Here is a 14606-nt window from a genome sequence, read left to right on the forward strand (position 1 = left end):
CGCGGCTCGTAGCAAACGCTAAGGGTGCTCGCGCCCTCGGACCGCCCATCGGGGCATCGCTGATGCAGACGCACCAGTCGCTATTGTGTTGCTAAATCCATGACACGGAAAGGTCGCGATTAAACTACATATAACCGAATAAATCGTTGCCATTGCGCGGACGCTCCAACGGAATAGTACAGATCGCGCAATATAACCAGAGACGGGCAAATAATTATTTAAAATAAAAATTTGTGTACGAAATTTTTATTTCAAATAATTTTTTGCCCATCTCTGAATATACCCTTGCCTCCGAGCGGCGACCAGCGGTGACTGAGTTGGCCGTGACTCGAAAATTATATTCCGCGATCTGTACATTCGAAATTAATATATCAGTGCCCCCTGACTTCAATCTTCCTCGTGTATTCACTCGCACATGTACCATACCTTACGGATTCCTCTATGTTCCTTCCTTGTTCAAGAACAGGAAGCACTGATAGAGCTTGGCATATCGACATATCACTTCAACATTGAGTTTGCATTGCCTATGCATTCTCTATGGACCTGGCGACAGTGTTGAGTGTTGGGAAGAGAATGATGTTCTCGAGTTGGGGAATTATGCAGGATAGTTATCACAGAATCGTTAACATTAGAAACTATATAATACCGTTTACTTTTCTTCAGGCATCTTTATAACAAAGCTTACGCAAATATCAATCGCTTTGATTGCACACGAAAGACTATCGCCGACTATAACGATGATGACAGAACGGTGAAATACGAGAATGCAGCTTGCGTGAACTGAAAGAAAAGGGCGAAGCCCTTGCAGTCTTCAATATTTTAACGACAGAGAACATAAAGGCCGTAGATGAATCATAAAAATGCACAAAATGTGTAACATCTTTGCGAAACGCGCCGCGTATTATACACATTATTTTACATTTCTCCGATCTGTTCACTCGCACTAAGGTGTTACATACCGACAATAACGTTTCCAGGTTCAACGTTGTCACTTTCAACGCGGTCAGCTGACACGGGACTAACGTGTTCATAACGAAAAACTGGTACACAACACGTGACTTGTGGAAAGTTGTGTGCCACTTGCACTCCAACCTGCAAATACATCAGAAGTAAATGGAAAAGGTTATAATTTTTTTATCCGGAACCTCCATAAGAAGGAGACCGGAATAAGAGACCTCGGAAAGACAGCATTGTTCAGAGGTGCCAGACGTAGGAACAACAGGGACTACTTAGGAGAGTATCCCAGGTGTCCGCCTCCGATTGTTTTGAAATTTGGATATGTTTTAGAGGACCGAAAAATAAGATATACGTGTGTTTTTCATAGCGGCCCCTTTTCATATTTAAAAGGCGAGACCACCCCTCAACGTTATAAGATTTTCAGCTGTGCGCCTCTGATTGCGTTGGCCAAAAATCAAAGCAATTCTCATGAAATTTGAGGGGTGGTTTTACCCCCTAAATATGAAAACGGGCCGCTGTAAAAAAACACGTATATCTTATCTTTCAGTCCTCTAAAACATATCCAAATTTCGAAGCAATTGGAGGTGGACACCTCGGATACTCTCCTTGTTAGTTATGGCGTAATAGGGAGCAGTAGAGGTGTACAAGTTACATAATATGTATATGTATCTATTTAGTGCTCGTACATGGTTTTCTACAAGGAGTTTTCAATTGTTCTCACTCAATAGCACTATCATTACGAATAAGCCAGTTCACAAATCATCCAAGTGAGATCAGTTCTATCATACTAAATACTAAATGTACATTTACATTTACATTTATTTGAAAGGAACACAGAATACCCTTCGATATCCCGACTTACTAAGCCTTTCTTACTAGATTGGATGTGCATTGGCCGACTCAAAATTTATAACAGTTCTGTGTTAAACGCTCTGCATGTTAAATGGTTCAAACGTAGAACAGAGCGATCTACTTGCAACATATATGGACAACATATTGTGTTCTTACGAGTCGTAATACACCTGCTCGCTGAAATTCGACAGTCTTTGCCCGGGAAAGTGGATAAAAACCAGATGAATATACTGTCCCATCATCCAGGTTGTCAGCCTTAACAGATCCGATATATTTCCACTAGACATTGTCAACAAAGCCTGAAAAATTCAAACAATCCTGAAAGCACTGAACTGATAGAAGTCAATTAGCGTTCACTGTCCTAATTCGACAGTTGCAGAATATGCGTGAGTGAGCAAGTAATTTACAATTCATTTAACCCTTTCGCTACGGCACCCCGGTCCCTGGGAGTCCCGCCACTAAAAGTCGCTGGACCAAACGAGTGGTTTAATTGGAAATGAAAGTGGATCACTGACCGGACTAATGTAAACCCAGCTTATTCGGCGTTCGTCTCTGTGGGTTGTTTCGTGGATGCTGGATATATCCGGCGTTAGGAGCGAAAGGGTTGCCAGTGGAGACTTCCAGAGACTTTTATATGTTTAATGGTTGATAGATGAAACAAAACGAGCATGGGTGATGGCGAACTCTTACTTGTATTCCAGTGATACTGAGGGTTAAGATGTTCATCGTTACTTCAAGAAACAGTGCCACTGAGAATGCTGATTGTACGATACGCGTGCACCTGAACAAAAACATGGACTCTTAACTGATAGAAGATGTTTCTTTCGCCGTTCAACTCTCACGAGGTTCGCGAGATTCAAGTTACCGATACAGCTGAAATTTTGCATATAGTTAGTGTCTTTCGAAAAATATTTCATCCTAGACTACGGCGCGGAATCTGACTCTAAGTGTCCTAAATGTTGGACTACGTTAGTATCCCGAGCATTACTCAAAGAAAATTGTTTTTCACAATGTGAATGAAGATCGACAACACAGCAGTTGGCCATGTAAAAATATTCAGTTAGATGAAATATATTTAACTTGGCTAACGCATACTGCACAGTTCATCCTATCACTGTGTAGGAGCTCTTTAGTAAATGAGGGCAACTATTTGGAATTATTCATTATAAGTCACTCAACCATCATTCACTATACAGCACCGAAGTGTCGCGCAGTGATACACATACTCACCGTAATGATGGAAAGCCATGCAGCGGTGTACTTACTCTATAGCCCTTTGATGTTCCTTAACGCATAATATAAGTTTCGCGTACATTAGTTCTTGCGCGTTCTCAAACTTTTGGTACTCCGCTTTATTGGTTCCGACCGGCATTGTATTTGTGTCCAAAATGTCCACCGTCTTTAGTTGATATCTGTACAGAAAACCTTTCATCCGCGTTTCTTTCAATTAGATTCAGAAGTATTGCATACAACTCAACCAGGCATCGATACGTAGACGAAAGGATAATGTTAAGCCCCAGAGGGGATTACTGACCTACGAACGTACAGCGATTGCTATACACCATTTGAAAGATCTCGCCATGTCGAATCGATTGATACGATTTTTAACTTCGAAATCAGATGGGATCATCTCGAAAAATGCCTTCAAAGTTCGAGATATTTCGGTTTTGAACAAACGAAACCGTGATCCACTGGCGACTTCGTACTGCTTAGGCATTAGGAAAGGGGCCTATGCGGCAAATGTGGGCCCAACACGGCCCTGAAATGAAGGTCACGAGGCATATTTGCTGGCAAATCTGCTATACAGGGTCATCCGTTAAAACTGCAACCTACGCGCACGCGAACAGGTAAAATGGCAACAGCGCCTCACGGACGCATTCCGCTACAACCGTGCACCGGCCCCGCGTTGGGAGAGCTGCCAGCGACCGCTGGACAGCAGTGATGCCAGAGCTTCGGGAATTTTAGGATGGTCTCTTTCAAATTAACGTCGCAAACAGCTATTGGAAATTTCCGGACCCAGATAATCGAGGCGCGTCCTCCGCTTTTATGATCGGTTTACTACTCGCGCCCCAGTTTACTGTAATAAGGTTTGAAAACCATGTCGACTGGTCTCATACCCGTCTGAATTTAAAAATTTTTAGCTACGACAGGGTTGACCGCGGCGCTACACCCTTGTACGGAGAGATTTTTCGCCACCTGCGAGTAAAAGCCACAATAATGGCGCATCGTTCCAAAAAATGAAATTAACGGAAGCAGCTATAGGCCTGGCGTTGAGTAGCTAAAAGGTTAAAACATTCAGACACAAAAATTGTAGAAAAAAATTCAAACACCGCTACAATCAAAGACACGTCCCGTTAGTTACCCGTTACGTCCGATCTATGCATGCACCGCATTAAGGATAAAATTATAAAAAAAAAAACAGGGCAATAGATTCTGAGGTTTGCAGAAGTAACACATAATTGAATAAAAATTTAAATTCTCAATTTATGAAAGTAATGATAGAGAAACAACTAGCCTATTGTTTATCAACACCATGAATTTTAAATAGAGCATTAAATACAGTCTAAAATAACCAGTTTGCAAAAGCTTTCACAACAATTATGGTTAAAAAAATGATAAAAGAAAAATTAAGAAAACGTAAAATATTTTAAATTATCCATCATTAAGAGGGAGTAATTTTTCCCCATTTTTCGGCGCAAATTGCATTCCGATATCTTTTATAGTTGAAAAGTTACACGAAAAAGGCCCCAAATTCTTCAACCCGGGCCGGCGGGATATTCCAAATAGCTCTTTGCGACGTTAATTCCTAAAATTTTAGAAGCTTGGGCATCACTGCTGTCCAGCGGTCGCTGGCAACCCTCCGAACGCCGGGCCGGTGCATGGTTGCAGTGGAATGGGTCCGTGAGGCGCTGTTGCCATTTTACATGTTCCTGCGCGCGTAGGTTGCAGGTTTAACGGATGACTCTGTATGGAGTATTGCTTACATCCCTCGGTTTTTTGTTAAAAATCGCAAAATCTCGAAATTTAAGACCATTTTCCGAGGTGATCCCATCTGATTTCGAAGTTAAAAATTATATCAATTGATTCGTCTTGGCAAGATCTTTGCAATGGTATATACTGCACACTGTATAGCAATTGCGGTACGCTCGTAGGTCAGTAATCCCCTCTGGGACTTAACATTGCCCTTTAAGGGGTAGGCCAGGGAGATAATGAAATATTTCATTATTAAAAAATGCCGAAAATGACTATAACTTTGCTTCGTCCAAGGTGGTCTAACTCCTTAAGTCAAAAGATAATATTTATGATTTTGAAAGTAATGATGTGAAGCGTGGTATGGGATGATTTGTTGTTATTCCTCATTTACCATTGTACAAACAGAATTACGCTCGATTGGAAGGAAATACAAATGTTTTACCCAGTGACTGCAAACATCGCGCAGGCATGTTGTATAAAAATAATGAACATCGAGTCCAGCGTGCATATGAGAAATATCATCATTATAGACGCTACATAACTATGCACCGTCTCGAAATAGTAGTGCTCTCGTGTGTCTACGATGTAATAATCCGCTTGGTACATCACATACTTCTCCTCCGACTCGTTTTTCGTTAGAATGTCGTGTACGATTAACGCGGTTGGAAGTGATAGGTATATCGCCAGTAGCAGGCTGAGGGCAACTGAAATAAAATGTCGTGAATAAGGCAGGAATATGCCAAACGATAAATATATCAAACTAATAACAAACAATGTATACGAATTAATTGAATAATTACATATAGAAAAATTTCACTCAATGTTTGCTTAAAGTTAAGCACGCTTTCACGGGGATCACTGAATCCAATGTTTCGAAGTACATATGATTTGTTAAAAATCTAGGACTAGACATTAGCGCGACTCTTATTTTGGACTTTTGAATTTTCTTCGCGGCACCCCCCAGAATAGTTCCAAATAATCAAAAAAAACCTGTGTAAAGTTTGAGCCCGATCGGATAACGGGAAAGGGTACGTGACATTTAAATAATTATTTAACAGCTCACAAAGTCGGTTTTATATAATATCCTCCAAGTTATTGATTACATAAAAAAATATGTCAAACAAAAGTTCTAGATCCAGACAAGGTTTTCCGACGCGTGTACCTGGATTCATCCCATTAACGGATGTAACTTCTGTTACTGGCGACCACGACACTACACGTCCGGATGTCTCACGGCAACTTAATGATGTCAGGCCGATTCGTGATATGGGATAAAAAGTCTTTAGTCAGTTTTAATAATAATAAAAAAACAAACGTATATTATACTACAAAAAAACTATTAAATTTAACTTAAAGGAACGAGGTGGTTCGTTGTTGGGTGTTTGAACTAGACGAGTTCCGCTTCGTACAATTCTTCATAAAATCTTCGGTGGAGGGGTAAACAGAGTCGGTCGAGAAAATAAACTCGTTGCTTATTGGGCGGGTTGAAATCAGTCGAGGACTATTGGTGAATTAGAAAAAAAAAACGGGGATGGCAACGAGTGACCGCCTACAAGTCACAGCGGACACTCTCCAGAGCGAAAGAACCGAACCCCTTGTAATTTCACGGTCAGCGGGAGGTTTCCTGGCCACGCGCGGGTAATAAACTCATAAAGTCCTTAGACCTTGGGAACATTTTGGTGACTGCAAAGAAATTTCGTTAATAACGGGTAAAGCTTAGAATTTACAACGGCTAAAAGGTCGGAGTGCTGCGACGTCTGTTGACCTTACGAGTCTATTATCCGGCTTCGAGAAGTCTTCAAATATTTTTAATATGCAGATGGGAAGTGTAGGCGCGCAACACAAGGAGCATCTTTTATGTTGCGTTACTTTTTCTCGTACGACAAACGGTTTTCAAAAAAGTCCGAAAAAGTAAAACATTTTTTTTCAAATTTTAAAAGTTTAAATCTTTCTCGAACACTTTTTATTTATGAAGGTGGACAAAAATTGTAATTTTTATTTACGAGGACTATTTTTTAAATATTTAGAGAGGGGGCATATACCGAGATATGCCAAAAAGACAAAAAAAATTCCCTATTTTCAGTGTTTGATATGTCATGAATGTTTCCTGAAAATTTGGGATCGAAATTCGCAAAAATATCGAAGATATAGACGTCAGAAGTGAGGTATTCAAATGCATTTTTCTCGAAATCATGATTTTCAACCATATTACCCACGATTACTCAAAACCTATTCAATCGATTTACTTCAAATTTTGCACGGCTATATGATACACCATTATTCAGTTTTTTGACAGTGCGAATTTTTTATTTGATTCATAGTTTCTTTTTTATTGCCTAAAAGGTGCAAGACTATTCATGTCCGATTTTTTTTTAAAATTTTGACAATTTCAATGTATCTCGAACATTTCTTATTTATGAAGACTGATGGAAATGTGTGTTTTTTATTTTCAAGCCTAAAGATTAATGCTGTTACGTCCCTGTCACCAATGAGCATACATAGTTCACATTTAATGTCTATGTCTTGGATATTTTTGTGAATTTCGATCCCTAATTTTCTGGAAACATTCATGACATATGAAACATTGAAAATATGAACAGGATTTAAACTTTCAAATTTGAAAAATAACATTTTTTTTTTCAGTTTTTCGGACTCTTTTCGAAAACAGTTTGTCGCACGAGAAAAAGTAATAGGACATACAAAATGCTCGTTGTCTGAACCTACAACTTTTGACATATTTTTTTATGCAATCAATAACTTGGAGGATATTATATAAAATCGACTTGGTGAGCTGTTAAATAATTATTTAAATGTTTCATGGCCCAGGGGCAACACCTTTTCCCGTTATCCGATCGGGCTGAAACTTTACACTGATTTTTTTTTCTTAGTTGGAACTATTCTGGGGGTGCCGCGAAGAAAATCTGGAAATAAAACTTCACCAAGAGTAAATAAGAGCCACCTTATTAGTCATTGGAATAAAAATACTCGCGACGTATTCGAAGCCATCGCTCCCAAAGTCCAGCTCCACACGCCCGAGGGGCGAAAGATGGCAAGAGGGATTCGTGAAATATCTACCCATGTGTAGTTGGGTACGCAACAACTGATACCACTTTGCCCGTCACAAATGTAATAATAAAGTCGAAACTGATGCATTTACTTGTGAAGGACACCACGAATCTCCTTCCTTGCAGAGCGTGGTAATGGAGAACCTCGAACTGTGGAAGATCCTTCAATCGTTCAGAATCGCTTTTAACCATATAACACAGCTCTGCCAGCTGTAAAACAAAGCGAATCGTAAACAATTCTCATGGCAATAAACATGCATTATATGCGATCTAGTATCGAAAGCAGACAGAATGATTCCAGTAATTTAATATTCCTTCCACAGTCAAATGCTGTGCAGCATCTCCTGATATTCCAATCAGCAGGCGCATATTTGCTTTGCGCGTTTCATCATGCTACGTGCCGTGATCGTACTCGCCTGGAGATCCAATTTTGCATCGATAAGAATTTTTATTTTCTCGTCTCATTGAAGTTTATTACATTACTAGAGCCGATCAGCCACTTTTCGTCTAACCCAGCCCACGTGAATTCGAGTTCTTGTACCTTGATCGCCAGCTTACCTTGCTTACGTGGAACACACCGTTGAAATACTTCGCCATTACCACTCCGGTGGTTAACAAGGGTGGTAAACAATCGATAGCAATGTCATAGTCCACACCCCACGATTCGACCAGTTTTATAGTCTGAAACGTAATACAAATTATTCGAGCAGCTTCAAGCTCGAACCGATCCCAGAGCTCGATAAAAACCAACCGCTCGAAACAATTCGAGCTACCCAGGTCTTTCAAGCCTCTCGCTTTTTTCGAGCACTCGACCAACCCTAGCACCGTGTCTTTGTAACTAAATTAAATTAAATTAAATTATCAAAATTAATCAAAATCTATGGGGGAAAGTGCATTAAATATGTATTATTCTATGTCCCCAAGCAGATCTTTTGACTAAAGAACGTCAGCGAGATGATGATAGTTGGCGAAACGACGGTGGCGGTGGAACGTCACTCAATATACAAACGAAACGTATGAAACTCTCGGAGCAACGATACAGTTTCTCAAAGGAGCAACCATTACAGCAGCTGAAGGGCAGTTTTCACGAAAGGATACGAGTGAGATGATCGCGTTCATGTTCTTTTTCTCCTGCTTCTTACGCTCTCCAGAATCAGAGAAACCGACACGCAGCTGATCCACCGCACATCCTAAGCGCTATCACTTTAGTCTGTACACATTCGTCGCAGACGAGCGTCTCTTGTTTTACAACTCGAAGATGCCGGGTTGAATAGGAAGGACCGGGCATTTTCGAGTCCACCACCTGTTCCACCAACGACCGCACTCCGAAATAAGTGCACCACGCAACGATACAGAAATTGCCGTGCACACGAATTGTCCTTCAATCGATATACATTTCCTTCCATCACGATAAAAGTGGCGGTGGAAACGAACTACTCCAATATCACTCATTAATTATTTCGGACTCATTCTGCACCGTGGAGCTATTCCTTTTAACTGGCATTACTCGTGGCAACTTACTCTAACGAGAAATAGAGTGTTTAAAAACAGACACAGTCGAGTTGATTATACACTTAGTCGCTGAGTGTGCGACTGAAGGTTGCATTACACTTGATCGGTTCAAATGGAAAAGGTAATTTCGCGGAATAAAAAATGTATCAGTATATACAACGTTCACCCCGTGCCTCTGGCAGTTGTGTGCAGAACAAGCGACCGTCCATTCAGTGCCTGGACATGGATTTCTTCGATCAAAGCGCGTATTCAATATCGAAGAGGTTCTGCTTGATTCTCGGCGTGTGGCCTCTTCAGCCATTTTACGATCGCGTCGTCAGGAACACAGTGGTGATAATTCTGTTCACATCCTTTTGGGCTCCTATAGTAAATATCTCTACCTTCTCAGTGAATATACTATTTTCATATAACTACAAAGATGTGTCACGAACTCTTGCCCAGTTTACAGTGAACTGTTTTCGTTTCGTGATTTCATAGTCCAAGGGGAATCGCACAATTGGAGGAAAAATGATTTAAGACCGTAGAACGCTATGATTTTTATTGTTAAATTAAATTTTTAGGGAACAATTAAACTAAGCATACGCCTATAAATCGGGACAACATCTCTTGACGCACCCTATTAGAATTTGTGATATGTATATGTATGTAGAGATATAGCGATGTCGCGAAAGCTGCTGGAACAAAGTCATGTAAAGGCGGGATCTCCTAGCTACGACGGGTCGCAGCGACCGGCTAGAATCCCACTAGTGCAAGAGAGAAACAGATGCATACTTCTCCCTTGCACTAGTGGGACCGCCGTCGGTCGCTGCGACCTGTCGCAGCTAGGAGATCCCGCCTTAACCGCTTCGCTCCCTCGGACGTGTTATGTGCGCCTCTTTTCTGGCAAGCTAATAGCGAATTGGGTACCTCGCACTGACTCTGCACTGGTGCCAGAAAATCACTTGGATTGGTTGTTCCTGATAGAAAGGAAGATAGCTCTATAAGAATCAAACAATCCAAGTCTTTCTTTGGCACCAGTGCAGAGTCAGTGCGAGGTACCGAATTCGCTATTGGCTTGCCACAGAAGAAGCGCGTTTACTCGTCTGTGGCATTGCACGAACGGTACTGCGTAGCGACATAACACGTCCGAGGGAACGAAGCGGTTAAAACAGTAAAACCCTTGAGCGTCTTGGCGACAAATCGAGACTCCAGGAAGGTACTCCATATCCTTTTTGAATATTAGTACGTCCAGAACCTGGGGTGTCGTGAAACGTAATAAGTGACAGCGAATACATTTACTTAGTCGTCTGTACACTCAAGGCTGTACGCTTGAGGGGTTCTGGTTAATCACTATATCTCTACAAAGCACCCAGCTAGGACTAGACTTATTTAAAATTATTGAAATTCCAAGCAGACTCTCTTTCTTTCACACGATGCATAAATTACCCTTCTGTATTTGTTCGTATATTAAGAAAAGCAGACTTTAATCATTGCAAAAGAGCATATCAGCGATCGTCCAATAAGTATAGATTTTCTGAGCAGCATCCACCGCCGGTGTTTCATCGTTCTAATTTATACAATCTAAAAGGATAAAACAATCTATTTATACGAAAATATCAGGAGGATTCGGAAGGTTATCAAGTGCCAGTAACATATCAAGTGTATTCTTAGCATTCGATGAAGAGAATTCTCCATTCCCCTTCAGTCGCATGCTAAAAAGGTCGATTATAAAAGTCGTTGTGCATCTAGCCCCTCGCAACCAACATTTCCTTACAAATCAATGTAACAACGGTTTACATGTTCATCCAGCGAAGCAGTGAAAACTTTCACTAACTGAAGCTATTGTGAACAATATATATTAGAATTATTTTGGAACGATCGGTCCATTCAAAAGTTCTGAGGTAAGTTCCGTGTGATTCGTCACAGTCCTCTTATCAGAAAGCACCCTCGCCTTTCCCAATCCGTGTTCAGATCCTTAAGGGGTTACCTACCGTCAGGAGGTAGAAAAAGAATCGATTGTTTGGGAATTTATTTCAGAAAGTGCATGCATATTTCTATGCAATGGTTTTTGTATTCAGATAAGGGATACTTTAACAGGTTATTATATTATGTTTTGGTATACAAATATTTAGGTATTGCAAAATTACAACTGATTTCCCGGAAGCTGTTTTTAGACCGGTGACCACGATTTCTCCAAAACCGCTTCATCAATCTTTCTAAAACATTGTAGATTCCTTCTAGACATTCAATTCTAGTCTTTAATCGGAGCATTTGTTTTCCAATGCATCGTTTTTATTTCGTGGATGAAAAATGAGTGTTTTCTCTACGAAAATGTTTTCACTTTAAATATATGCCATTTTGTCCCAGATTAATATTTTATAAAACGGAACGATTAAAGACTAGATAAAATATTGTACTAACTAAATTTTCATCGTTCTTTTATTTCAGATAACCCAGTTCCGAATAATGTTGGTCACCACAAAACGTGTTTCTAAAAACAGCTTTCGGGTAATCAGTTGTAATTGTGCAATAACTAAATATTTGTATACCAAAACATAATATAATAACCTGATAAAGTGTCCCTCATCTGAATACAAAAATCATTGCATAAAAATATGCATGTACTTTCTGAAACAAATTCTCAAAGAATCGATTCTTTTTCTACCTCCTGATGGTAGGCAATCCCTTGGAACGCAGTCCCTATCCTTAACATGTTCCGTGCGCCATGAGGGTGACTTTACCCTCGCGTCATGAGGTATTCCTACCCTACGGCGGGTGACGTGTGCAGTCGCGTCACAGGTAGCGATTGCAAATTTCCGGACTTTTTCAATTACCGGTAATTCGGTAAAATTTTCAATCAAAACCGGTTTATCGGTAATTTACAGGTATTTTTTTAAGGTATTGAAAACATAAGAGCACAGACGAGGTATTGGATAGACCTATCAACCAATGCATCTTCCTGTCACCGGTTTGGGGGTTCTAGGACCACCTTACCATTTTAGTGTCGCATGCAACGTTACCAGTGAAGTCTCGAAACAGATGGTAACGCTACGAGTGGTGGGAATTAGAACTCAACACGTGTAAAACTAGGTCAATTTACAAATGATTCTGTTAGAGTCACAATTTAAAGATCGTTTTATAAACATATTCCGTGTAACGACCGAGAAAGAAGGATCGCAACAAAACAAGAACACAAAAATTTATACAAACAACATTATTTGTGGAAGACATGCTTTCATGATGTAACGTGGAATACCTCGCCAAGGAATTGTAACTTGGTATATTTCAATAAGGTGCTGAAGCAGAGAGGACTTTAAAAATTGTGAAAAACTCAACAGTTCCAGTATCTCGCTGAAATATTCCAACTTGCAGTTATTCTTTTATCTTAACACTGTACTCGTGTTCTGGGGTCCGGTAGGAACGATCGAACAACATTTCAAGTTACATATTTTATTCTTACATTCTACCATAGTATTGCAAGTGAAAGAAATTCTTATATCCGACTAGAATATTTGACAATCGCAGCCATCGGCTCGGTTCTCACCGATTACCAGGTCTCACCGCGAGGAGGTTGCTGCGTTTTGAGACCCATAGAGAGATAGATGGAATCAAAGTTCCATCGATCTTCCTGTACATGATAGCGAAAAGTCCGTATCGTGTACACCAAACCGAGCCCTTAACGAGGAAATACTGTATACTTTAAGAAAATTACATCAATTTTAATATTTTGTTGGATTGCCCTTTTGTTTAAGTACATGGTTTAAACGTTTGGGCATACTAGAAATAATTTTATTTAAGTATTCTAACGGAATACGTGACCATTCTTCGGTTAATCGTAATTTTAATACGTCTTTCGATTTTATGGGTGTTATTCTGATTCGACGATCTAATTAATCCCATAAATTTTCGATCGGATTTAAGTCTGGTGACCGTGGAGGTGGGTGCAATACCTTTGGACAATTATACAGTAAATATTCTTGAACTATACGTGATTTGAGTTTGGGGTCGTTGTCCTGATAAAATTTAAAACTGTTACGAATGTTCATATTAATAGCACTTTTATGTAAGTTTTGTTTTAGAATATTTAAATATTTATTTTTATTTACAATTCCATCAATGAAAACTAATTCGCCCATTCCAGCAGCCGAAATACAACCCCAAACCATCACACTTCCCCCACCGTGTTTCACTGTTGGTCGGAGATTTTTAGTGCGAAGCTCTTCATTGGCTATTTTTTCCCATCGGACCCAAAAATATTGTATTTACTTTCATCTGCAAAAATTACAGTCTTCCACCGCGTTTCTTCTTTAGAAATGTATTCTTTGGCGAAGAGTAATCTTTTCTTTCGATTCACATGGTTAATGTATGGCTTCTTTCGCGGAACTCTACCGTTGTATCCACTTTCATTGAGCATTCGACGAACTGTGTCGGAATGAACTTTCTTTCCAGCCTCTTCAAACAATTCTGCCGCCAACCTTGGTGCACTTAATTTAGGATCTTTATTCACTTTTCTAATAACTTTACGTTTGTCCCGAATATCGAGTAACTTTGGACGACCTGTTTGAGCAACAGATTCAATCCTATCCTCGCGATTATATCTCCGTATAATGTCTGCTACAGTACTCTCACTCAAATTTAGTAATGTACCGATTTCCCGATACGATTACGCAAAAATTACGCGAAAAAATGAGGATTTCAACTTTAAATAGTTGCCATGTTGTTTTAACTTAATATTTCAGAAAATTCTCTCTGTCAACCTGAGGATACATTAATATACTAACGAAATCTTTTTTGTTTTTTGATTTCATATAATCTGGTTACGAATGGCAGTGCTCACCGCGAAAGCAAATTTTTAAAAATGCGTCTTGGATGTCGCTTGTTACTTTATTATAAACGTAAATATTTTTCTACGAAAAAATTACCAAATATTCTTTAAATGTTGCTCTTTCAAACGCAAAAACTTTTGTAAAATTATATGCTTCCGCTTCTTCAAAAAAAATTCACAAATATTCGCCTCTTTTCGACCGCCTGACTAGGCATAACCCCTTAAAGGTTAATGCGGCTCACTGTACGTGTCACCAGTTCTGGCATCCCTGCTCCCGTCCCGGAGGACCGACGAAATCTGAGGATCTGGAGCAGGTTTGCCTTATGTAGGGAATTAATGGTAGCGTACAGGCCACGTGACGAAGTATGGAGTAGATCGGAGGAGAACAGCAATAAAGGCTTCGCTATACGTACGACTGCAAATCTTACGACAGTCGTGCGTAA

At 39.9% G+C, this 14606-nt stretch overlaps 1 protein-coding gene across 1 annotated transcript; it reads right to left on the reverse strand.

The window, feature by feature from the left end:
* Positions 1–692: 692 nt before the first annotated feature.
* On the reverse strand, positions 693–9016 carry LOC143377483 (uncharacterized). The gene is made up of 8 exons (XM_076828754.1): positions 8913–9016; positions 8406–8528; positions 7940–8057; positions 5225–5486; positions 3075–3221; positions 2500–2590; positions 1966–2108; positions 693–1092 (listed from the first exon to the last, which is right to left on the reverse strand). Exons 1-8 carry the CDS (start codon positions 8964–8966, stop codon positions 720–722), a joined length of 1311 nt encoding a protein of 436 aa, XP_076684869.1. The 5' UTR covers positions 8967–9016; the 3' UTR covers positions 693–719.
* Between the last annotated feature and the right edge of the window lie 5590 nt (positions 9017–14606).

The sequence above is a fragment of the Andrena cerasifolii genome, chromosome 1 (assembly GCF_050908995.1).
Source record: "Andrena cerasifolii isolate SP2316 chromosome 1, iyAndCera1_principal, whole genome shotgun sequence".
Lineage (NCBI taxonomy): Eukaryota > Metazoa > Arthropoda > Insecta > Hymenoptera > Andrenidae > Andrena > Andrena cerasifolii.

Coding starts and splice junctions, on each gene's coding strand:
- LOC143377483 (XM_076828754.1), bottom strand. CDS start 8,966: ATGAACGCGATCATCTCACTCGTATCCTTTCGTGAAAACTGCCCTTCA. Junction 8,529..8,912: donor AAAACTGCCCTTCAGCTGCT/GTAATGGTTGCT, acceptor ATTACGTTTCAG/ACTATAAAACTGGTCGAATC. Junction 2,109..2,499: donor TCAGTATCACTGGAATACAA/GTAAGAGTTCGC, acceptor TGAATTTTTCAG/GCTTTGTTGACAATGTCTAG.